Below are 26,479 nucleotides of genomic sequence, written 5' to 3'. Positions count from 1 at the left end.
TCACAATTACATTTTCTTCCCTAAATCACACAGCCCTATAATATGTTATATTTTTTCCATAAGGCTGTGCATTATTATTATTTAATTATATTATTATTATAGTAATAATATGGGGCCAAATTGTGCTGCCCAACAAGCAAGAACAGCCACCTTGAAGCTTTATTATGATTGTTGTTCACACACAGTTTTTATCAGAAAAATCACAATTAGATTTCCCCCCAAATTGTAATCCCTACCATATGCTGATTTTTTTTTTTTGTGTGTGTTTGATGACAAAAACATAACATACAGGTTTGTCTCAACATGAGGATGAGTAAGTAATGCCAGATTGTTCATTTTTGGCTGAACTACTCCTTTAAACTGACACTAGACCTGGATGAGAATACAGCAGGGTGACTTCCTGGAAATTGTAGGATATTTAGAATCATTAATGCACAACACAGGATGTGGACTGGGGTAAAAATACCATGCTGCCACATTAAGATACCCATACACAGATCCAAAACAGACTAAAGGTGAAACTAGGAGGAAGAGAGGAAGAAGAAGAAGAGAAAGAATGAGAGAGACTAAATTTAGCCTCTTTAACATAAATACTTTGTGTGTGAGTTTGGAGTACAGAGGACACAGTGGATAGCAGAGCTGAGACCTAATGAGGCCACGCGAAAGCAGGTACACTTCTGTGATCCAGGAATCCAATAGAATGGTTCTCTCTACCATTTATACTGTATTTACTGCTGCCTGAGTGGACGACCTCATGATTTCTGGCCTGTCAGTCAACCAAGCTCACTCTGCTGATTGGTTCATCAGTCTGTTTGTAATCTCAAAAGCCCGCCTCTCACTTTTGTGCATGCGCAGATGGCCCCTTATGTATGAAGTGTGCATTTATTGTGCAACATCAAACGGCGCTTGTAAAACTCCCTCCGTCAGAGGCATGTGATGCTGTACCTTCTCTCAATCTGGGTCAGGCGATGGGTCTTATCCATCTCTTTAGTCAAGTTCCCGTTCCTTCAGTCCCTTTTCTTTCTCTGTCTCATCTCTTTGCAGAATTCGGGGATTGTCAGAGGACGTGGAGGCTGTATCTTTGAAGCTCGACTGTAGTAACAATACAACACTTCTGTCTGACACGCAGCAAAATGTGTCTACCATCGTTTTTAGGTCTCAGGGGCTGAAACAGAGCTGTCCCGTGGTTGTGTGATCACAGGATGATGTATTTCAGATTGTCAGCAGTTTAATTACAGGATCTTGCAGCTTGCGCAGTGGAAGTGCTTCTGGAACGGCACCGTGGGTGTCTGATGGTCTTCGGTTGCTACAGTTATATGCTGCTTTAGATCACACAAGTTTGTTTTCTGACATCCCCCCCCCCCCCCCCACCACCAAAAGCCAGAAGTGAGCTTCCCACTGACAACATCCGCAGCATCAGTGTTTTATTGTACAGTGAGTTCACTAATAATCCGGCATGGCTCCAGTACGACCTAATTAGGAACAGGAAATCTCTGCTTCTGCACACGTCACTGTGCCTGAATCATACCTGATGTACCTGTGAATCACTAGTCCAAAGTCCGACATGTAAAGGCTGAATTTATCATTTAGGTTTGAAAGTTTCCTCATATTTTAAAACCCCTGGGATATACATTCGTCATCATATACTTATATCCTCACGTCATACCAAACTTGTTTTCCATTTCTTTATTCTGTAGAAAAACTAAACTTTGAAAAATGTGTTAGTAGTTTTCTCCATACAATGAAAATCAAAAGGGTCTTATGTTTATGGATGCAATGTTCTTCAAAATACCTTCTTTTGTGCATCACAGAAGAGAGTCATTAAGGTTTGGAATGGCATGACAGTAAATATTTTTCATCTGTTAAACCATCTAAAATGCTACCATGCAAAACACAATAACTACGTTAACACTAGAACTATAGAAAATGGCTCAAAGTTTTTCAGTTATCATTAATTCAATATAAAGTATTATTGCTTTCATGCATAATCAAATAAAGGTTTAGGTTTTCAGTTGTCAGTAAATACAATGCCATTCAAAAGTTTGGTATCAGTAAGATATTATGTTTTCAAAATAAGTCTCTTATGTTCACCAAGCCTGCATTTGTTTGATAAAGAAATACAGTAAAAACTGTAATATTGTGAAATATTATTACAATTTAAAATAACTGTTTTCGGTTTTAATACATTTTAAAATGTAATTTATTCCTGTGATGCAAAGTTGAATTTTACGCATCATTACTCCAGTCTTCAGTTATCAATTGTTATCCATGTTGAAAACAGTTGTTCTGGTTCATATTTTTGTGAAAAACATAGCACATTTTTTCATGATACTTAGAAAGTCCAAAATGAACATTTATTCATCATTTATTTGAAATTGAATCTATTGAACAGTAGTGTATATTGATAAGAGGAGTTATTTATTTGCAAAAGTAACTTATTTTATTAAACCTAACCAAAAATCTCTGAAAACACAACCCCAACAGTGTACGTGAGTGTTTTATAAAACAGCATTTCACACACCTGCATAATGGTACAGATTCTAATGCAGGTGTGTGCGTTATAATCACCGCAAACCACTGTATTTTGTGCCAACTCAACACATATTGCTCATGCCCCTACTAGAGAATCACCAACAGGAGACTGCATGAAAAATGTTTGAAATTGTGGATGATGAGGCTGCAGCCATAAAGAGTTTGTAGCTTACTGATTTCAAGGCCAGAAGAAAATGAAAAGACCTCTGCAGTGATAATAACATGTGGAGATGTTAATCAGAGTCTCAGTTAGTGATATTTGGTCTCTCAGGACTCTCAGGCCAAGTTAGGTTTTTTTTTTGATCCAGCGTTCCTCTATTATAGCCACAAGGGGGGCTGTATCCTATATATTAGTGTAAACAGTTTTCTACAGTCATGTTTCTCATGTTCACTTGATTTCAAATGTTGGATTTAATTTGGTATTTTTTACAAGCTGGCTTGCAGAGGCTATGGTTTCCTATACTAATGTTCTATAGTAAGGGTTCAAATCTCTGTTTTCAAAATTGTGATATATTTTGACATAATGCAGTCCAAAATTTCTAACACAATGGCAATCAAACAAACAACAACAAAAAAGCTATTTTACTATCCGAAAAATCAGCATGAAAAAAAAAATCTGCAGGGCGCAAGAACAACAGCAGTAACTCAGTAAAAAAAAAAAAAAAAAAAAAAAAAAATATATATATATATATATATATATATATATATATATATATATATATATATATATCAATAACTTTTAGTTTTCCAGCTTAAAATGTTGTTGCAGGGATTACTTTAAGTGAATATTTTAGTTTAAAGGGGTTTGGCTGACTAAAAAACTCACTAGGCTTTTGTGCAATAAAATCCCACATTGCATCATCTACCATCTGACCAGTGGCATTATGGAATAGTCAGTTTAAAAATGTAATACTACATTAATGTGAAAAGCAAGATTCTTTGTAAACTTTTGCAGTATAGTTGAATTTAAGGTAGGGTTTGGAGATTTCCGAGCATAGCTAGTTTTGAAAGCTAGTTTTGAAAGCATAAGATCCCACCCTCCCTGCAAATCACTCTCCAAAGCCATGCTTCCTCCAAAATAGATGAACGCACACAGGCAGACCAGAGGTTAACCAGCGGCACGATGAGAGATGACGTTGGTGGAGGGTTGAATGCATCGCTGTCAGATTACCTCATGTCTCATTCAAAAATGGTGAAAAAACATTACAGTACAAAGTGCATAATATTACAGTAATAATGTAATTTTCCATACTCTGTCTGTAATAGCGCAATGGAACACGCTGATGATATATCATGTCTGTGCAATTATGCTTTCCATAGACAATAAAAATACATATAATTACTTGATTGCTGTTGGAATGCAAAGAGACTTTCAAGCAGCATAGCAAAAAAATTATTTGAACCAATCACCTACCGTGCCTACAGAGAAAACCATTTGTAAAAGAAGACAGCTTGTCCACTATAGCACTCCTAGTGGCAACACTGAGAATGCAGCATGTACCTGAGTTGTGAATTACACACTGACACATGTAAAATCAAGCTTAGCATTGCTAGAGGCATTTACATTCAAGTACCTTAGAGTATGTTTCGACCTAAAACCCTTAAAAAAGCACAAGCTAGCATCCAGCCAGCAGTATTACAATATAGTCAGTATGAACTTGATTCCCACATTGTTGTGAAAAGCAATATTCTTTGTAAACTTTTGCTCTGCTGTGACAGTAGTTGAATAAAAAGACAAAAGCAGTTGTAGAAGAAGACCGCTTATGTGAATGTCCACTGTAGTGATGTGACATACAGCCAAGTATGGTGAATTCGTGCTCTGCATTTAACCCATCCAAAGTGCACACACACACCAGTGAACACACACACCGTGAACACACACCCGGAGCAGTGGGCAGCCATTTATGCTGCGGCGCCCGGGGAGCACTCCTATAGCACTCCTACAGGCAACACTGAGAATGCAGTATGTAGTGGAGTGTAGTAGAGAATTGTGCGCTGACAAATTGACACATTAAATCAATTTGATACGTGAAATAAATTGATACGTGAAATACATTTTAGCTTTGTTTGAAGCTTATATATTTCTGTACTTAAAAAAAAAAAAAATGTTTAGCCTATTTGAATCTTTATGATAAAAAGCTAGTCTTTGAAGTCGGGTTTGTTTTAAGAGGGTGTGCTCATGGCGTTTCTCCGCATGGTGAGGTGAAACCCTGCGCTAGTGTACTGACGCTTTCTCCTCCACAGTAGGGCTTCACACTCGAAGGCAAACCTTTGTGAGTGCCTTCCTGTAAGTGGGGAGTTTAGGAAAGGACAGGAGGGCAGGAGTAAATGGCCAGGGAGGAGAGTGAAGGAAAGAGTGAGAGAGAGAGAGAGAGAGAGAGAGAAAGAGTGAGAGAGGCTCTAGCACAGCTGTGACCTGAATGAGTCCCTCCCCTCGTACCTCTGGGGTCCGGGAACAAGCACGAGCCTGTCAACGGCCTACTTTCCCAAAGTATGATTCTAGGCCATTATCTGTGTTACCACTGGTGGGGCTCCAGCAGGCTCAACGGATCCGCAGAACAATCCTTTTCATTGCCTCTGAACGTGTGAGGGAGGGCTGGCTGTTTGTAAGTGTTACTCTGAGAGGTGTACCTTACAGGAGGGAGTCAAGGTGAGGTCGACTACTGGGAGCAGGAGGACAGAGAAAGAGACAGAAAAAATAGCAAAGAGATAAAGGGAGGGAGATTATCAACCAAACTACTGCACATTGTGGCTGGACATTTTTTTCATTTTTACACTCTTAAAAATAAAGGTTCTTTATTGGCATAGTTGGTTACATGAAGAACATCTGTTTAACATCCTTTAACTCCCATGGAACCTTTCCATTCCACGAAAGGTTCTTTATAGTGGAAAAATGTTCTTTGTGCTAATAAAAGGTTCTTTTAAGTACTGTTCACTGAAAGTTTCTTTGGGGAACCAAAGTGGCATTAAGGCATTACGAAAAAAAAAAAAAAAAAAAACCCTGTTTGGAAGAGTATATGTAATTAGTGATGAGTATTTTGAAGAGAAAAGCAGTGAAACCAGTTAAAAAGAATATCCTGGGTCATCTCTATTAAGGTCAGCTGACATCAAGAACAATAATTATAATGAAAACTATATTAAAGGGGTCATATAATGCAATATCAAGTTTTCCTTTCTCTTTGGAGTGTTACAAGCTGTTCGTGTATAGATAAGTTTCCTAAAGTTGCAAAGACTAAAGTCTCAAACCCAAAGAGTGAGTAAAATGCCTCGTTTAAACATGCCCCCTCATATCTACGTCAATGTGTGGGAAGATTTGCATAACATCGCCCAAATGGGTAGTCGTAACTTGCTGCTGCCGCCAGGTCATGGAGACGCTATGTGTTTCTTTGTGAAAGCGAAACTACTTTGTTTGGTCTTCCAAAAGAGGACACAACTAGAAATCAGTGGTTAATTTGAGTTTACAACATTGTTCCAGAACAGTTCAACCCAAATATTCAGATGTGTGCAACGCATGTTATGGACGACTGTTTCCTGAACCTGAGAAGGCTGTGCTCAAAGGCTGTTTCTATAAAGTGGGGCAGTTCCAACTTTGCAAGGACAGTCTGGTGCTACTGACTCACAGCCTGTAAGTACGTTTTAATATTTAAAGAATTTGCCACTGATGATTCAAACTTGTTGTTTGTCATTTCTCCGATCGCAAATGCAGACATGATTTTATGTTTATGCTGAGAGATATGCAATGCAACGCGTAAAAAGACAGTATAAGTCATTATAATCCATAATTATGTCCCCACTGAATGCAACAAATGCCTCGTTTGTAATGGTTTTTATTGTTTTTGTCTCATCGCACTGGGAAATGGCATCACAGTATGGTAAGGGGCGTAACATTTCCGTCACATGCTTGAAGTATTCGGCCAATCACAATGCGCTGGATAGCTGGTCAATCAGCGTACACCTCGCTTTTCAGAACGATGAGCTTTGTAAAAATCGACGCGTTTCAGAAAGGCGGAGCATAGAGGAGCAACAATAATGTACAGTATGTGGAAAAAAATAATGTGTTTGTTGAACCTTACACCAAATACACAAAATAATCTTCTTTTTAGCATCGACATATGACCACTTTTAAACATCTACATACATGCATGATAGCGTTTATTGTAAGCATGCTACCAATATGTAATCTGCTGCTTTAAATGCTTTGCTGCTTTGATTGGCTGTCAATGATTTTATTGTTCATCAGCTGGGAAAAAATGTTCTATCATTATTGTTATAGCTATGGTGAAGACTTTACTATTCTTAAATAATTAGAATGATTATTAAAACTCTATGGTCACAGTTATAATACTTAGTGTGAATGGGTCTTATTACTGTTGCTCACATTTAAAGGGACAGTTCACTCAAAAATGAAAATTCTGTCTTTTACTCACCCTCAGCCAAAAAGCACTTCAGCCACACAAACATGTATAAATGACATTGCATTGGATACAGCAACAATGGACCCCCATCAACAAACAAATATATGTATATTTTTGAAAGTATCTTGGAATGACAGGTGAGTAAAGGATAAAAGAATTTTCATTTTTGAGTTTGAACTTTGCCTTTAAGGTTAGTATTCCAACTTGATGAGTTTTTAGACAATCCCTAAGCTCTCTGACTAATCAGTTCATAGGCTCTATGTGAGCCACTGTCATCTCTGTCAATATACTCTCACATTCCTCAGAGTCAACAACTGACTTGTTATTTCAGCACAATTTTAGCTGAAATAACATGTTATGTAACAAGTTTAACTTCAACACAGTGGCCTCTCATGTCTCCTGTCTCTTTATTCACCAATGCTGCTCGATTGAAAATTACAATAAAAACAGTATTGTGAAATATTACAATTTAAAATAATTATTTTGTGTCATAATATTGTTAAGATATTGTAAAATGTAATTTATTTCTGTTATGCAGTGTTGAATTTTCAGCAGCCATTACTCCAGTCTTCAGTGTCACATGATTCTTCAAAAGAACAGAATTTATTTGAAATAGTAAACTCATTTATAATGCTACAAAAGATTTCTTTCACTTTTGATCAGTTTGATGCATCCTTGCTGAACAAGAGTATGAATTTCCTTCAAAAAATTCTACTTTATATTTAGTCATTTAGCAGACGCTTTTATCCAAAGCGACTTACAAATGAGGACAATGGAAGCAATCAACATCAACAAGAGAGCAATGATATGCAAGTGCTATAACAAGGCTCAGTTAGCTTAACACAGTGCGTGTACTATGCTTTTTTGTTGTTGTTTCAAGTGAACAAACAGTTAGTAAATGCATAGAGTGCAAGTCTAAAAGGGGCAAGTTTTTTTTTTTTTAAAGTTTTTTTTTTTAGGGATTGATTTGTTTGGGTGGTAGAATAAAGATGGAAGAAATGTTTTTTTTAACTGATTCTTGAAGATTGATAAGGATTCAGCTCCTCAGACTGAGTTGGGCAGGTAATTCCACCCGGAGGGAACATTTGATTTAAAAGTCTGTGAAAGTGATTAAGTGACTTTAAGTGGTATAACAAAAAAATCAAACCAGTTAATCATTTTTACTATCGACATGTTCCGTGTTTTTTTTTTTTTTTTTTTTTTTTTTTTGTATCTTAATATAGAACAGTATATTTTCTGTTATTATCGAAGCAGTACTATCTATACAACATGAAAACATGGAACAGGATTCAGGAACAACAGCGAGCTCAGTTGAAAATAAAAAAATTAATACATTTTGCTTCCCAGCTGAAAGTGATGTTGCTTCTGTCAGGATGAAAAATGGTACTACAGCAAATGAACAGTTACATTCGTCTCATAAAACTTGAAGTACCAAGTGGCACTGTTCATAAACCGCAAACTGGATGTCTGCATTTGGACAGATTCATACACAGACAAGACTTTTGACTCCATTTCCGCTTACACAAACGCAAGCTAGTTTGATTAATTTCTAATTAAGCTTCAGACAATAATAATAGCTCAAACTGAACCACATGATGCTTTTTTTTTGTACTTGTAAAGCTTTTTACAGCCACTGGTCACTGAATGTTTTTATTATAACGTAAACATTCAGCAAAACGTCTCTTTTTCTGATCAATAGAAGAAAGTAAGTCATACAGGTTTTGACATAAGAGTGAGTAAATGATGACAATTTGGATGTTCCCAGATACCAGACTCTGCAAAACTTCTGAGAAATATCAGTCAGAAATGAGATAAGAGCACTCAGAGATGTTTTTTGTTTGCTTGTGAATGAATTGGAAGCTTTTGTGAGTGTATTTGTATGTGCATTTGAGTGAGAGAGAGGGATCAGAGTGTTTGTGTGTGTGTGTGTGTGTTTGGTCTGGTGCTTGTTTTTTTCAGTCCCTAGTAGATGCAGAAGGAGTCTCAGCATCTGTCTCAGCAGCTGGAGGGTGTCATACATACACACACACACACACACACACATGGTCTCACACATGGGTCAGTTATCCTGACCTCACACTGCTGCTTCTGCTTGTCCTGCCTTGACCTTTTCCATCACACACACACACACACACACATGCGGAGAGCGTACAGGATGTGAAAGTGCTAGAAGGAAGTCTGACACAGAGAAGAAAATAAAAGCGCAGCGAGTATTCATGAAATGCTGATATGAACGTTCCATGCCAGAGGTCAAAGGTCAACACCAATGCTGACACAGAGCAGATGGCAACTCCGTATTGGCATTGCTGATCACAACATGCAAAAAAATGTGGGTAGTTGACATGAAATACATATCCTATTTTAGGCAGCATTTTGCGTAGATTTATAATTATTTTTATTGTCTTGCATGTTTTTTTAAAACCTCTTTTATTAATTAGAAGCACTACTTGTAATATTTAAATTTTTAGTAAACTACTAAAGGCCAAAAAAAATTAATTCTTAAAATGAATATGTGTTTTATATTCTGCGTATTGTAATGTAGTGATTCTTGATTTTACTAAATTCAGCATTTAATATATTTTAATTAATTGAGGGATTACATGGAATATCTGTATTTCATAGTTTCATAGTTTCACTTCAGAAACATTTAAAATGAAATACTGAAGCCAAAAAAGTGATTAAAAATAGTGACAATTTTATAACACTAAAGTTAATCCCTAAAATCTTTATTTTATTTGTTTTTTTGATCTCGGAATTGATGTTTGTTTTTATTTTTTTTATTTATTTTTTTATCTCAGAATTAATTTTCTTTTTTATTATTTTAAATTGTTTTGATATAATTTTTGTGTGTATTGATTTTAGACATAATTGCATAGAATTTTCATAAATGTAATAATTTGTTTAATAATTCATATTCATATAGGTTCATAATCATAGGTTCATGGACACATTAAATGTCAACTATACTTGTGTGTTTATTGTTTAGGCTTGTGTTGCTTCTCTGTAACAGTCATGTTTATATTTAGCTCACATTGTTTTGCACGGGTTCATTCCACTCGTCGATCAGTGATTCATGGTGTTTCATTTCATTGTTGTGGTTCGTAACCCAACATGTTTATTTACATAGAAACGCCTGTGAAAAGAAGCACCACATGTGTGTTCATTGACATGAGAGGGCATGTGAGACCCGTCACTGTATGACTGTGTCCATGACAACAGTAATTATGCTCATGTTCAGAAAGAGGTCAGCGTACAGTATGTGCTTATTCAAAAGTAATGTATGCAAATATCTGTACTGTAAAGGTGTGTGTTTGTGTTGCTGCAAGTGTTTTTAGGTACCCAGAGGAAAATGTTGTTGCTCAGAGTTTGCTTGTTCTCAGTTGTTATGACCATTTCATTCAAGTTTGTATTTCCTATCATTTCTTAGGTGAAATCAAAATAGATACAAATGAGACCATTGTTGACATGGGGTTAGGTTACAGAGCTAAAATTATTGAGGACAGCAGCGCAATTTATTCAGAAGAATGTGATGAGAAATATGTGAGTTGATACTGAATCTCTTTTGATTCATTCACTCTCTCTGTTTTCATTAATCAATTGAGACATTAAAGAGATGTCCTTTCCTATGTGTATTTTCGAAAAATATTTGCAATTGCATGCACGTCTGGCTTTGCACGAGTCGTGCTTATTTCTTTTCTCTTCTCATGAGAGTGTGTGTACGTTTATCACGTGCATGTGAATGCTTTTGGAGTCGGCATTGTGTGTGTGTGTGTGTGTGTGTGTGTGTGTGTGTGTGTGTGTGTATGAGTGCAGTGCATTTGCCTGAGGAGACAGTGTTATGTAAGAGATCACTGCTGCATACTGCACTTCAATAATGCACCCATAAAAGCACACACACACTCATACTGTATACACATACAATAACAAATCATAAGCAGATCAGATTCTCAGGACACTCATTGTAGATCTTGTCCTAACAAACTGTGCCTAGCAAAATGTCATCATGTTCTTATCAGCAGGAAAAAAAAAAATCACAAATGACATCTCTTTGAAAATGTTTCTTCTAGACTAGATTGCGATGAAATAGAGAATAAATGAAGATTTAAATGCAGACTCTCCTGCTTCTCAGTCTCCTGAGAAAAAAGTTTCTAAATATTATTATTTAGGGTTTTAGAAGTGATCTTCAGATTCAGACTATGCTCATATTTGACCAGAATCATGCTCAGATGGCAACTCAGAGAAAGTGATACTTATAGGTGGCTCATGAGACTTAATGTGTCTTTTATGAGAAATGTTTGTTCATAATGAACTCATCTTGACTTAGGTTTCTTCTGTAGCTCTAGAGGAGTCACATGAGAGATTACCAGGGCCAATCAAAAGTCAGAGATTTCAGTCAACTCAAATATTTCTCAACAAATTCATCCCCATTCATTTTATAGCTCTATAATTTTTCTGTCAGCCTTTCTCTGTGTCTCATTTGTGTTTTTTTTATTGCTCCCAAGGAATTATAGAAGAATCCTCTGAGACAAAGTTGACAATTTAGCATGCAAACTCAATTAAGTCATCTGAGCAGCAGAAGAGCAACATCTGGGCAAGAAAACATTTCTCTGTGTACAGTATGATCTGACGTTCTGTATCATGGAATGGACTCTATTCCTCTGTTTCTAAAATATGTAAATGTTATCTGACTGAATTCATTTTCACAGTTATTGTTTTGGAGGCTGCAGCATGTCTGTGCAGCTCAAAAGCTGGAATACAGGCTGAAAAATAAGTTTTTGAAAACACATTTTTTGGATGTGGAAATGGGTTAGCATGTGGGCTGCTATGACTCAGTGTATGTGTGTGTGATGTGCTTCACTGGTGGCATGCCAACCTCTGGCTGCTGTTGCCCGGTAACACTTTGCCACAGTTTTGCTCTCATTTCACCTTTTTACAGACTTTTTGTCTTTTTCTCTATATCTGTTTTTCCCCTTTCATCATAATTTCCAGCTTGTTATCTAATGTGGAAATGATAATAAACCAGTATCACTATTGTTTTAATGGGATTATTATTTTGTTAAAATCTGGAAGAATTTGATGAGAAATATTTTGTACTAATTTAATGAGAAATATTTTTCAGGTTGACATAAACTTACAATTTTAAGGCAGCACAGTGCTGTAAAAATTATTTTTCCAGGTTGTAAATAAAGAATATTGGAGTATTCACCAGTTTCTGATTGAAAATTGTTTCAAAGTAAATTCTACACATTTTTGTCAGTGGAAGTAAACTGTTTAGACATTTTGGTCAGTGTGTGTTTTACTGTGTAATCAGTACATTAATATTTACGGGTATGCATGACTAATAAGTATGTTGGCCAACCCTCAAGTCTTTATAATAATTTGGTCTTTAGATATGATTTGATCCTTTCTTCAGTGTAACTGAATGGGATTTTTTTAACTGTTTTGTTCTGTTTGTAGATTAGAACCAATAGTAGAATATTATTTATCAATATTACTTTTGTAGATTGTGTTGGTAGATATTCCTGAGTTGTCTATCATCTAAATAGTGCAGTCAGTCTGGTTTCTCATCCTCATGTTCCTCACAAAGTCATCTGGAGGTGTTTCATTGAGTATGTCTAATGCATTCTGGCCTGAACACTAGCTGAATTCAGGAATGAAGTTCGCTCAGTATTCTGGATGTGTCACTACAATGGAAGTGTTTTGTAATATTGTTCCCTTTTGGTTTTCGACACCATTTTTCTCAGTTCTTTTCTGTGTCTTTCTCTCTGCAGCGGTGCCGTTTCCGCTGAGCCACAGGTTAACCATGCGAGAGGTGTTCGACTGTGAGGGGAAACCGCGTGTGGACCTGCTGAAGGCTCACCTCACTAAAGAGGGTCGCGTGGAGGAGCCTGTCGCCCTGCGTATCATCAACGAGGGGGCCGCCATCCTCCGCCAGGAGAAGACCATGCTGGACATAGAGGCCCCTGTCACAGGTTACTGATACAGACATCTGTGACAAGAAAACAGGGCATTATCTCTAGACAAAAACAACCAGTTATTAACAGTTATGTTCATTGAAGGATATTTTATTCTCTAGAGGAACAAATTTCGGTCAAATGTTTGTAATTAAATTTTTTTTTAAAGGAGTCTCTTATGCTCACCAAGTCTGTGTTTATTTGATTAAACGCACGGTAAAAACAGTAATATTGTGAAATATTATTACAATTTAAATGAACTGTTTTATATTTAAATATATTTTTAAATGTGACTTATTCCTGTTGATACAAAGTTGAATTTTCGGCAGCCATTACTACAGTGGTCAGTGTCACATGATGCTTCAGAAATCTTTTTTCTAATTCTAATATGCTGACTTGCTGATCAATTATTATTGGTGCTTAGTTATGAAAAAAATAATGGCTAGATGGTCAAGATGGTCATTAGCTGCTCTACCAGCTGCCATGCAAAACACGGCAGATGGTCTACCAGCTTGTACCAGCTAATGACCAGCTATTAACCAGGTTAGCTATGTTCAACAACACATCTTAATCTGGGTTGGAGTATCCTAACTGAGATGTAAGTGACATAATTGGATCACTACATAGGCAGAACTCAATGCATCACACAAGTATCTCTCCACATGTGGGACTCAACTCATAATTGATTGCAGTATGCTTAGAGTTTGACGTTTGCATGTTGCTAAGACTGCAACTTGATAAAATACAGCATGAATAAATGAGCTCTTTGACAATTTGGCAGAGATGTGTAAAATGTAATGTTGTAAAATTTAAATATACACGTTTTATTCATTATAAAAAATATTCATATTTAATAAAATTGCAGTATTTAATGTAATGGATTAGTACTACTTTAAGATATGAATACTTGTATTCAAAAGTGACAGAGTATACATTTATAATGTTACAAAAAAAAATTTTAATGTTCTTTTGAACGTCCTATTCATTTAAAAAAATCTGTTTTCAACATTGATAATAAGAAGTGTTTCTTGAGCAGAAAATTAGGATATTTGAATGATTCTGAAGTATCATGCAACACTGAAGACTGGAGTAATTTTGCTGGAAATTCAGCTTTGCATCACAGAAATATAAACTACATTTTAAAATATATCAAAATATAAAACATTTATTTTAAATTCTAATAATAATTCACAACATTATTGTTTTTATTGTATTATTGATTAAATAAATGCAGTCTTGCGAACCATAAGAGAAAATTAACTTCCCAACCCCAAACTTTCGAAACAGTAGTATGTTTTTTTATGACAACCAAAATTTAATATCACTGAATATTTACCTTTACATACATACATCATTTTGAACAAAATGAATTATTATACTCACGTTCTAGAGTAAAATAGGAGATATTTTGTCATTTGTGATTTAATTTAGTCATGTATCAGATGTTAAAAAAGATACACACTGTACACAAATATATAAGCATACTACAATATGAACATGTATCTCTAAGTTTAAGATATGCATGCACATGTACTTATACAATTACACTACATACTGATTGATTTTTATAACAGAAAGAGGTTATCACTCTTGCCCTAATAAAATACAAGCTGAAAAGACATTGGGGAATACATAACATTGTTAGGAGAGGTCAGATAATGAACTGCACCTTTTGACCTTAATTTCCCATGAGTCAAAGTGAGGTTCAGCACAGGCAGCAGGTCTGACACAGGACGAAGATGTTGCTCCTCAGCTATGAAAATGCTATCATTTAGGAAGCAGAGAAGCTGAACACAAGGACCTTTTCCTGCTCTCGCTGGCCTCACATCTGAGACTGAACCTCTCCCTCTCTCCCAGCATGCATTTCTGATCCCTCATCAGCTGCTGGCCTGATGAATTTCACACACATGAGTCATTAAACATTAATGGCTCGCTGGGTAACTGGTTTCATTCCCCAGAATCCATTACAGAGAGAGATGGTTAGCTTTGTGTGCTTTCAGTCATTCAGACCTCGTGGCCTTTAACCCTTTGACCTCCCACTGGGAACACACACTCACATGTGAATAGCTCCAATTAGACATCTGCATCAGATTTAAAACAACACTCACCTTCTCTTCAGTCTCTTTCTCTATCTTTCTCGTTTTAAACTAAACTGGAAAAAATGGAGACAGTGAAACTATAAATTACAAATTGTTCAAAGTAAAATTTACACCCTATGATAACGAATAATTGCACTTTGTATATCAGACAATAAATGCAAGATCCATTCTGATTTTCTAATCTTGCTAGCTACTAATAGGACCTACTAAAAATGAGGTAAATTATTTTTTTTTTTAAATCCAGTTTCTCCACAAAGTGTGTTTACATATGTTTGTGACAGAAATATAAGCACAAGTACTTCTTGTGTGACTTTTAACTCATAGAAAGATGATTTTCAGGATGACAGCTCACTTTAAACTGTAAATTTATTTATTTAAAAAAACATTGTAAATTATTTAACATTTTATTAAATCAATAAATTATAACTGTAATAAAATACTTTACTTAAAAAACAGACTTTAAGTTGAAACATAAGATGAAAGTTTTAATATCTGCCTTTGATTTTCACTGATAACTAACTGTATGCCAGTGACATCACTGATATATATGCATACTGAATTGTTTTTTACATCAGGGTTTATTTATTGGAAATTGAACTATAGTTCGGAGGTCTTAATTCATTTCAATTAATCCCTCTCCTCAAAATGTCATTCTACTAAAACCTTCCCACTATTCTAACTCTACGCGTTTACTGGTTTGCAAGCACTATTGTTTCCTTCAGCCAGTCCCAATTTTTTATTTTTTTTTGTATTGTTGCAGTGTGCGGGGATATTCACGGCCAGTTCTTTGACCTGATGAAGTTATTTGAGGTTGGCGGGTCTCCTGCGACTACGAGGTACCTGTTTCTAGGGGACTATGTGGACCGAGGGTACTTCAGTATTGAGGTGAGTATGTCCTAAGGTTTTTTCCATCCTGCTTAGGGACACGAGTCTGTAGTACACATCACCTTTGCCTAAATATCTTGATGTGGTCTGTGAAATTATCTTTCTTTCTGTCTATATTCTGTCCTTCAGTGTGTCCTTTACCTCTGGTCGCTGAAAAGCCTCTACCCAAAGACGCTGTTTCTGCTGCGGGGAAACCATGAATGTAGACATTTGACTGAATATTTCACTTTCAAACAAGAATGTGAGTATTGACACAAGAAAAACTCTTTGTCTTTTCAGTAATGGTGTTTCTGCACTTACATTGAAGGTGTGAAACTATACATTTCTTATATATATACAACAGTTCACCTCTCCTCTCCTCTGATGGAGTTCTTTTTCTGGAGCAGTCTCTTGTCAGAAGAGAAAGAGAGCTGCAGAGAGAGAAAGAGGAAGTATGATTAGCAGAAAATTAATTTGCCTGTTAATGTTAGGCCCAGGGAGCCTGTGAGTGTGATTTCCCTGATGAGGGGAGTGAGGAGGAGTGGGTGCCCTCTTTTACCATCTGCTGACTGACAGAACACACACACACACATACACTAATACACTCAAACTTATATACAAATGTTTACTGTGCTATCTAAATTGGGACACAATACACCTAAACTGAGTTTAAAATAAAGGTAAATAATAATAAAGTAAATCATTTTGAATAATTACTCAAAAAGAAAAAAAAAACCTCTTTATTATCTCTACTATATATTTATATATATATATATATATATATATATATATATGATATGTCTGTCTGTGTGTGTGTGTGTGTGTGTACATATATATGTATTGCTCCTGTTAAATATATTAAATAAATATAATAAAAAATTATATATTCAAAATAATTAAACATTTTAATGAGCTCTAACATAAAGTAAATCAATATTTAATAAAAATATAGTAGTAGAAGTCTAATTATGTATATACTTAAGATAAGCATTTTAATAAATTGGTAAATTATAACTAATACTGCACTACTTTTTTGCATTTAGAATAAAACGAAGCAGCATTGTTTACATTTTTACATTTACATTTACACAGAGCACATTTGTATTATTATACTACTACACTACAGCATAGTAGAATTTGTACATATTGATTGATCTAATGTCATTAGTGAGACAGTATTTGTGTGTGAATAGAGGAAAGACGGAGGGAGAGATGGAGAGATAATGCAGAGTGATGTGGCTGAACAGATTGGTAGATTTGGAGAAGTGAGATTGATACAGCAGACTGTCTCTCTCTCTTGCGCACACACACACACACATCTCTCATTTAGTGTCCTCTGAAAGTGTAATTGAATGAAGCAGCTTAATGTTCAAATTAGATTCAAACAGAGAAAATAAACCCTTCAGAAAAAGCTTACTTAATTTCTGATCTCTGGAGTGACATTACTTCATACTCTTCTTCTCATTTGTATCTCTCCTGCGCTCTCTTTGTTTGTCTCTCACGCTCTGTCTCTTGGGTGAAATCAGATGCTCCATGCAGGTGTGTGATCTCTGTCTCTCTTTCTTTCAGGTAAAATCAAATACTCGGAGCAGGTGTACGATGCGTGCATGGATGCATTCGACTGTCTGCCCCTGGCTGCTCTGATGAATCAGCAGTTTTTGTGTGTTCATGGTGGCCTGTCTCCAGAGATACACACGTTAGACGACATCAAGAGGGTGAGGAGTGTATATGAACACACACACACACACACACACACACACACACACACACACACACACACACATATATATATACACATTCACATACATACATACATACATACATACTACAATTCAAAAGTTTGGGTCAGCATTTTTTAAGAGGTTTCACATTCAGCATTAAATTGACAAAAAGTGACTTTTTGACTACAATTTTACAAACTGTTTTTCTTTCAAATAAATGCTTGTCTTTTTGAACTTTCTACTGAAAGAAAACAAAAAAATGTATCATGGTTTCCAGAAAAATGTTAAGCAGCAGAACTTTTCAGTGTTGATAATAACAACAAATGGTTGTTGAGCAGCAAATCAGCATATTAGAATGATTTCTGAAGGATCATGTGACACTGAAGACTGGAGTAATGATGCTGAAAATTCACCTTTGCATCACAGGAATAAATTACATTTGAAATATAACAATGTAATGTAAATGTAATAATATTTCACAATATTATTGTTTTACTGTGTTTTTGATATATGCAGCCTTGGTGAGCATTACCCACCCCAAACTTTTGAACAGTAAATCCAGTTCTTGTTCCCCAGAAAGACCTTATTAAGCAATCCTGGACAATTTTTTATGACAATGTTTTATGACTTAAGACTCAGCTCTAACAACAGATGTTTGACAGATCTTCTGTAAATCTCCCATTATGCTTCTGGTGCATTTTCTTTAGTGATGAACAGGCTGTGCACAAACACAGCACACCACACCACACCACACCGTTTTTTAAAGTTGTTTTTCTTGTCTTTTTTGGCAGTTTCAATTTAGTTAGCTTTATTTGCATGACAAAAAAGTATATTTTTATTTTCAATGCAAAAAAAAAAAGGAAAATTATTTTTGAAATTTGGTTAAAAAATTTAATTATAATTTAAAAAAGATACAACAATAGAGAAAAAATAATTAAATATGAATAATGTTGTTAATTTATTAATATAATTGTCATATTTAGTAATATTTAATTTTAGTGATGTTGACTAGCCAGACGACTCACTCTCTCTCTCTCTGACTCTCAGCTGGACAGGTTCAAGGAACCGCCAGCGTTTGGCCCCATGTGTGATCTGCTGTGGTCCGACCCGCTGGAGGACTTCGGCAATGAAAAGAATCAAGATTACTTCAGCCACAACAGTGTCCGCGGATGCTCCTACTTCTACAGGTAAACCTCCTTTAGTATCTCCTAGACAGCAAATTGAGACTCTCCTGCTTCTCATGTTTCTCCACAGAAAAAGCCCCCAGTAACTTCTCATGTAGCAGAGATCTCGACAGTGACCTTTGATTTCATACTTAAATCTGAGCACAGTCAATATCTACTCAATCATTTCTTCCAACACTGAATGATCTGAACTTCTAGTATCCACATTTATTTTACAGCGCTATACTCTTATTGCATGTCAACATTTTAGTCATTTATGTCTCTTTATATTTCCTATAGGGAGGTTTAGCAGAGACATCTTAAATAAACATAAAGTCTTCTATGCTATGAGCGAGCAACCACTGAGCAAAACGATGTTCCTCAGGGATGTTAGTACAGTGAAATAAAGGTGTAGATGAAAGTCCAGCGCCTGAAGTGCTGCACAAGTTTAATTGGAATTGTAAAGCAGTCCAAACAGTGACCAGCCTCAGCACAACACAGAATCCCCACAATCCCACGGGAATCTGCGCTCTGCCGTTACCATGGCAACTGGCTACTACTGCCAGATCCGCTGAGATATGAAGATACAGAGATATAGTGAGAACCTGAGAGAAAGACAGAAATGATAGAGCAGAAAACGAAGAGAAGATATAAAATAGGGCTGAGCGATTAATCAAAATGAAACTGAAATCGTGATATGGCTTAGTGTGATTATCAAATCACAAAGGCTTAGATTGAATTAAATAAAGAGTGAAGCATTTTGTAATGAGAAGCGTTTTTAAACCTGTAGGCAACAAAGAAGCAGTTTTCCACCAAAATGAACGTACAATGGCTTAACATATGAAAATAAAGAAGTTAATACGTAAATATTAATATATTATATACATATGTATATAATATTATTACATATAATATTATTTTTCTGTTGCACTGTAAAGTTTGATAATAATAATTAAAAAATTCTTATGCTTTCTTATTCTTTATTTTTATTTAAATAATAATAATAATAATAATATAAAAATAATAAATAATCAATTACTGCTAAATAAAAAATATGAAACAAAAATAAGAAATGTATTACTATCATAATGATCTTTTTCTATAAATTAATATTTAATAAATAACAATGTAATAAAAATAATAATTTATTATTATTATTATTATTATTATTTTGTAGTCATTGATATATGAATATTTTGGCAAAATTGTGCAGGCCCACAAGGAATCACAGCAAACCTGTATGCATGAATTAATGAATGAATAGCATTTGAATGAAAATCGCTATTAGATTCAGGCCTATGGGAAAATATATAGAGAGAGGAGAAAGCAAGAGAGAGAAAAGGGAGAGTTAATTCTAAGCTAATTTATTTACACCACAGCTAACGTTGCGTAGCCTGTGAATGAGAGCCCCGGGTGTGAATGTTATCACCCACAATCCTCACTGTTTCCACTTCTTATGAAACCTTCTGAAATCATTGAAACACAGTGGATGATCGGTGCGTCTCTGTGTTACTTTCAATATACTAGTATAAAAATAATAGACAAAGACTGTTAAAGTAAGGAATAACATGCAAGACTATTCTTTAACATGCATCATACAACACTGAGTCTGAGTCCTCATCTCTTTACTAGTATCACATTTAGGCGCTATATAAATAAAACGTATTATTATTATTATTATTATTATTATTATTATTATTATATTTAGACCCTTAAGATATTTTGAGCAGAAAAAGATGATTTCACTGTAAGCGGCACATTTACATCACTGCTACCCCCTGGTGGCTGACAGCGGTAAGACAATAATAAACATGTTAGCAATGGTTTAAACTCGACTATCAGATATCAGAATGGCTGTAATCAAATGAAATCTAATGAACTGGGAATGAGGTTTCAATTGTTATGTTAGATCTAAATCACAAGTGCTAACTGGACTATTAGCAATGACACACGAGCATCCTGTAGGACAAAACAGTCTATGGTGGTTTACTGATCATTTGATCATACTGATCATCACTGCTGGTGGTTTAGCTGGTTTTAGATGGTCTCTCAGCCTGCCTTAGAGGTATTCAGCTAGTTAGCTTTCAGGAAACCATTAAAAACAGACCAGGTTACCTGAGTTGTTTAGTCAAATGAGTTGTTTCATCAGTGAAGAACTGTAAACAGTGTTTATCATGCCTCATTAATGTGGTCTGTTTTATCATTTTGTACAGCTATCCTGCGGTGTGTGAGTTTTTACAGACCAACAACTTACTGTCTGTCATCAGGGCACATGAGGCGCAGGACGCGGGGTAAGAAAACAACACCAACATCACCTTTGACCTCTTGTCTCTTTCTATATGCTATATGTCTGCTTTCTCACCTTCCTCACCTCCTACAGACATAGAAACCAGATGAAACGCCCTTACAAACACACACAAAAACACACAAACAGAACGTATATATTGGCAGGCTGGTGAAGTTTGTGTTGATGGACGATCAGTGTGCAAATACAGCAGACAGTCAGACGCAGAGAGCCATTGATTCTCCATAATCCAAATGCATTACATTAGTACATTAGTGTTTATTAATCTGAAATGCCACAATTGCACACACATTCACCTATTCACCTCAGCCCAGGCCCACTTATCTGCCAGAGTAGCTTTAAATGTGCAAAGGTACTCTACAATACTCAACAATAGTAAACTATGCCATACAGTCAGCTAAACAACAATCAGTAATGCACTACAACAATCTACAATAATCGGTACAACAGCAGACAGCATGTTAACTAATCAGTACAATAGTTCATTTTACAGTAATAATATGCATTATAATGTTCTTTAATCATATTTAAAGCATTTTATGTTCATAATTTTGTGTTGTGTTGCATGCCTTTGCACACTGAAGGCCTAGTTCTTCAAAATAAATAGTGAATAAAGGCTTCCAAATAATCATAGTTAATTTGAAATATTATCATATCATAATAATCTGAAACTCTATGCTTTGAGAAACTGAAGTTTTTTAGGGCTTTAAACAGGGTCCACCACAAGTAAGTACTGATTATTAATGTTTAACAAAATCTGAGGAAGAAGATTATTATTCCCTCATTTATTTCCCAGTGTGATTCTAATTAAGTTTCTGATTGTCATACTGAGATTATCCTCCTTATCTTCTTTGTTTTCTTGCTCTCTCAGTTACCGTATGTACAGGAAGAGTCAGACTACTGGTTTTCCTTCTCTCATCACCATCTTTTCTGCTCCAAACTACCTGGACGTTTACAACAACAAAGGTCTGAATTCAGGTTTTCTCTCTGCAACATGGTCACCTACAAGCACATGCCAACACACGTGATTCATTATGTATGATCCGGTGAATCTCAAAATGAAAAAATTAAAATTTTCTATGATTTTAATGTGGCTCTTAAACTCTATTGTAGATCAGCATTTATTATTCATATACATCATATTAACTTCCAGGTTGTCCTGAAAAGGCTTAATTTTCTTTGTACAAAGTCTTTGTCTGAAATATGAAATGTGACCCAGGCATGTTGTTAATAGGTTTCTTTTTGTCTTTCCTACACAAATCTGTTTTGTAAGATTTAGAAACACTCAAGTATGTCAGAGGCCTTTGTATGTCATGCAAAGTTGCAGGGCTTTGTGTTTTATGTTTGTTTTGTGTGACTATAACTGCTTTAATGCCATTCCGCAGCGGCCGTGCTTAAATACGAGAACAACGTAATGAACATACGACAGTTCAACTGCTCGCCACATCCGTACTGGCTGCCCAACTTCATGGATGTCTTCACCTGGTCTCTTCCATTCGTTGGGGAGAAAGGTGGGAAATTAGAACAACTGTGTTCTTGACGAATGTTGCTAAATAGTTTGAGACATCTACATTCTGACTGGAGACAGCCAGTCTGCACAAATTTCATGTGTTTTGTTCATTCTGGGTGTCTGTGTGTGGATGCACTGTTCTGCTGACTTGTTAGAACAAAGATGGAATAGCTCCATCTATTCTGTCTTAACAAGTCAAACTAGAATGAGGCAAATGAGCCATCCAAAAATGCTTCATCTGATAGAGATGGAGATTAAAGGATCAAGTTTATCTGGTGTATCAATTTTACCATGGCATTTCTTATTATGTTGTTGTTGTGAACATAATTGTTCAAGATTATCATAGTTTATGCTAAAATGTCAAGAGATCTTGCCGTTTTGATCTTTTCCTCCTCTACAGTGACAGAAATGTTGGTGAATGTCCTCAGTATCTGCTCTGACGATGAGCTGATGAACGACGGAGATGAGATCTTTGATGGTGAGGACTGCACATTCCTTATAATCTTTTCATCTAATGTTTTCAGAAATGTACAGGTCTAGACTTTAGATGATTTAAATTATTACTCCTAGTTTTTAAAAGTCAAATATGACCCAATGACAAATAAAATAAACCTGTTGCCTATTTTTTTGGCATTCTCTAATTAACAACTGTGGATACTTCAATAAATTGTTTAGCAACTGAACAGTTAACATTAAAGTACAGTAGCTTTCAAAATAACAATTATACATATGTGATATGTAGAGAACCATTGTTTCTTTTTAAAATCTTGTTATGCAGAATATTTTGCTTCAATATGTTGTTCATGAAATATAAGTTTGTTTCCTGGTTCCTCTCAGCTAACGCTGCGGCTGCCCGTAAAGAGGTTATCAGAAACAAGATCCGTGCTATCGGCAAAATGGCCAAAATGTTTTCAGTCCTGCGGTGAGTCTGGGAGGGATTGGGAATGCATGTTTGTGGTTTGGATGTGTAGGACATTAGAAAAAAAATAAATAAATACAGCAATATGTGTGTGTTTGTGTGGTGTGAGACACAGTGTTGTTATTGCTACCAAACTATTAAAAATAATTTTTATTAACTGAAAAAAGCTGGAAAAAAACAACATCGACATTTTAAATTAAAAACTTGAATTTAATCTTAAATGTACATGTTATCTTGGCAAATAAATTAAATAAAATAAGTTAATGTGCTAAAATGACTAAAACTGAAATAAAAATAAATCAAAGCTTTATAGAAATAAAGAATTTAAAACAAACCAAAATTAAAATAAACTGTAAATGTGAATATAAAAGCCAATTAAAATATTAATAAATACGAATAGTGTATAAATAATACATCAAAAGTACAAGAGGCTTTTTTAAATCTTTCTATAATTTTATTTTTATCAATTAAATATAGTTGTTGCAAGCTTGGTATTCTGGCATAAACCATGGATACCACAGTAAATTAAATGCAAGGGATATGATATTACACTATTGAATGCTAATGATTAATTTATGGGTTAATGCCACTTTTAACCTCGGTTAACATGGATTCTAATTACACATCTACTCCAGTGCCAAATGTGACCAATCACAAGCTTGACAATAGTTACACCATTAAATATTCATGTGTTGATTTGCAGAAACTTCCATCTGTTGTGTTATATTTTACTATATTTCAGAAGACACATTTCCACAAATGGACAAGCAGTTATTAAAACAGATTGCGTGCTGTGCTTGTCATTAACCTCATAATTAATATTAACCTCATAAAATTAATAATAATAACCTCAAATAAGAATGTTAAACAAGGGTTTACAAATGTACAGTATGAAATATCAAAGCCTGATGAAGTATAGCAGTGTAAAATAAGATAACCCGGGTTTAAAAAATTACCATGGGTTTACAGTTATTTAGTATTATTTTATAATATTACAGTTTTTATTAAGATTTTGAATACATTTATTTTTACATTGGCAGCGTAATTTTATTTTAAGTAATTTTTGTTTGCTTTTGTCATTTTTATTAGTTTTTTAGTTATTTTTGTTTTAGCTTTAGTACTTATTTTATTTCAGTTCATTTTCAAGATTTTCATCTAATAAGGATTTCAGCTTTATTTTGATTAACAGAATCGATTTTTAGAAGTTTTAATTAACAAAAACAACACTGAGTGTGACAAGCACACTGTCGAGTTTGTGTGGCGTATATGAGTGTTAGTCGCAGTTGTTGGTTGTATTTTGACAGAGAGGAGAGTGAGAATGTGTTAACCCTGAAAGGTCTGACCCCGACCGGCATGCTGCCGAGCGGCGTACTGTCTGGAGGAAAACAGACCTTGCAGAGTGGTGAGTTACAAAAGCAAACATCGCTCTTTCTCTCTCTCTCTCTCTCTCTCTCTCCCATCACAGCCTCTTTTCTCTTTCAAGGTCAATAAGACAATGTCTTACAAACTCATGGACATGTTTGCTAACCCCTCTCTTTTAGTCAAACACTTTCATTCATTCTCTTCACTAATTAAACCATCAGAAATGTGCACACACATACAGGGACACTAGCCGGCTAACGCTAACTGCTAACTGGCCGCGGCAGCTACTTGGCAGCTTGTGCTGCATGCATGACTGTCACAATAAACTCCCCCATCCATCCTCCCTCTCTCCCTCTCTCCTTCTCTACGTCTGTCTTTCTGTGCCTCCTCAGCTACCATCGAGGCCATTGAAGCCGTCGAGACGGTTGAGGATGGAGAAGGTAAACTGGCCGGCCTCTATCTCTCTCTGTGCTGCTCAGAGGTTTCATAGAGACCGCCGTAACACGCTAGCTAGCTAGACAGCGCAGCCTAGCTAACTGAGCATGTGGGGTGCTATGACTGGTCAAGGATTGTGTTTTTCTCACAGCCACACACACATTTATCTAGATATCTGAATAGGTACATACACTATGTTCAAAAGTTTAGGGTCAGTAAGATATTTTTAAAGAAATTAATACACTTCTTGAGCAGGGATGCATTAAATTGATCAAAATAAAGATAAAAAATAAAGACATTTATGATGTTACAGAGGATTTCTATTTTAGATAAATACTGTTTGTTTGAACTTTATATTCATCAAAGAAAAATACATATAAATATGAAGCTGCATAACTGTTTTCAATACTGATAATAATAATATTTCTTAAGCAGCAAATCAGCATATTAGAATGATTTCTGAAGGATCATGTGACACTGAAGACTGGAGTAATGATGCTGAAAATTCAACTTTACATCACTGGAATTAATTACTTTTTAAAAAGTTTATTAAAATAGAAAACATATATTTTAAATTGTAATAATATTTTACAATTTTACTGTATCTTTGACCAAATAAATTCAGCCTTGGTGAGCAGAAGAGACTTATTTCAAAAACATTAAACATAAGCTTGTATTGATTTTAAGCTACTTTAATGAAATATATATATATTTATTTATTTTTTTTATTTTTTATTTTTTTACATTTGAGTATGTTCCTAATGGAGGTTTTGTCAGATTTAGTTTTCAGATGCAATTAGTTTTCTCTGAGGTAAATTTGTGTTTCACAGACTTACATTTTCTCCATTTTACTCCAGTATAATGTGAGACATAGTATCATTTTAATGAATTCCTTCTCATAATAACAGTACAAATAATGTTATAATCATATCCCCACTAAAAGGAACAATTTAAACCAGCCTGAATTGTTTTTCTGGTCTCTCATGCTGGCCATGCCAGTCTGCTTTGCTAGTTTTATGGGGGTTTTGGGCACTTATGAGGCTGGGAGAGCTAGACCTGCTTAACCAGCCAAAACCAGCATAGTTTAAGCTGTTTTTTGAATTGTATGCATCGTAATGCACATCCAGCCAACAGACAATTTCATTTTAGTTAAAACTAGTTTATATCAGTATATAAAATAAAAAAATGTCCTCTGTTGAT

The 26,479-nt window shown here is 35.2% G+C and overlaps 3 protein-coding genes across 5 annotated transcripts in view; all 3 read left to right on the top strand.

Moving 5' to 3' along the window:
• Positions 1–26,479, top strand: part of LOC122133921 (SH2 domain-containing protein 4A-like) — a 956,524-nt gene that overhangs the window by 89,688 nt on the left and 840,357 nt on the right. The gene's annotated exons all lie outside the window — the stretch shown is intronic.
• LOC109066939 (sorting nexin-25) overlaps positions 1–26,479 on the top strand; it is an 825,452-nt gene that overhangs the window by 381,564 nt on the left and 417,409 nt on the right. The window lies entirely within an intron of this gene.
• LOC109096362 (serine/threonine-protein phosphatase 2B catalytic subunit alpha isoform-like) overlaps positions 1–26,479 on the top strand; it is a 37,361-nt gene that overhangs the window by 6,183 nt on the left and 4,699 nt on the right. For 2 of the 3 annotated variants that reach the window (XM_042770646.1, XM_042770647.1), the window contains exons 2-13: positions 12,719–12,919; positions 15,761–15,885; positions 16,015–16,126; positions 17,434–17,579; positions 18,633–18,772; positions 20,962–21,039; positions 21,925–22,019; positions 22,439–22,564; positions 22,964–23,041; positions 23,401–23,485; positions 24,787–24,884; positions 25,237–25,284. In XM_042770646.1, coding sequence (XP_042626580.1) covers positions 12,719–12,919; positions 15,761–15,885; positions 16,015–16,126; positions 17,434–17,579; positions 18,633–18,772; positions 20,962–21,039; positions 21,925–22,019; positions 22,439–22,564; positions 22,964–23,041; positions 23,401–23,485; positions 24,787–24,884; positions 25,237–25,284 — 1,332 coding nt within the window. The remainder of the gene's footprint in view (positions 1–12,718; positions 12,920–15,760; positions 15,886–16,014; positions 16,127–17,433; positions 17,580–18,632; positions 18,773–20,961; positions 21,040–21,924; positions 22,020–22,438; positions 22,565–22,963; positions 23,042–23,400; positions 23,486–24,786; positions 24,885–25,236; positions 25,285–26,479) is intronic. The other variant, XM_042770648.1, reaches the window with a different exon arrangement.

This window comes from Cyprinus carpio, chromosome A14 (genome assembly GCF_018340385.1).
Source record: "Cyprinus carpio isolate SPL01 chromosome A14, ASM1834038v1, whole genome shotgun sequence".
Classification (NCBI taxonomy): domain Eukaryota; kingdom Metazoa; phylum Chordata; class Actinopteri; order Cypriniformes; family Cyprinidae; genus Cyprinus; species Cyprinus carpio.
The sequence above is the reverse complement of the archived record's forward strand: the minus strand, read 5'-3'. Positions and strand labels throughout refer to the sequence as shown.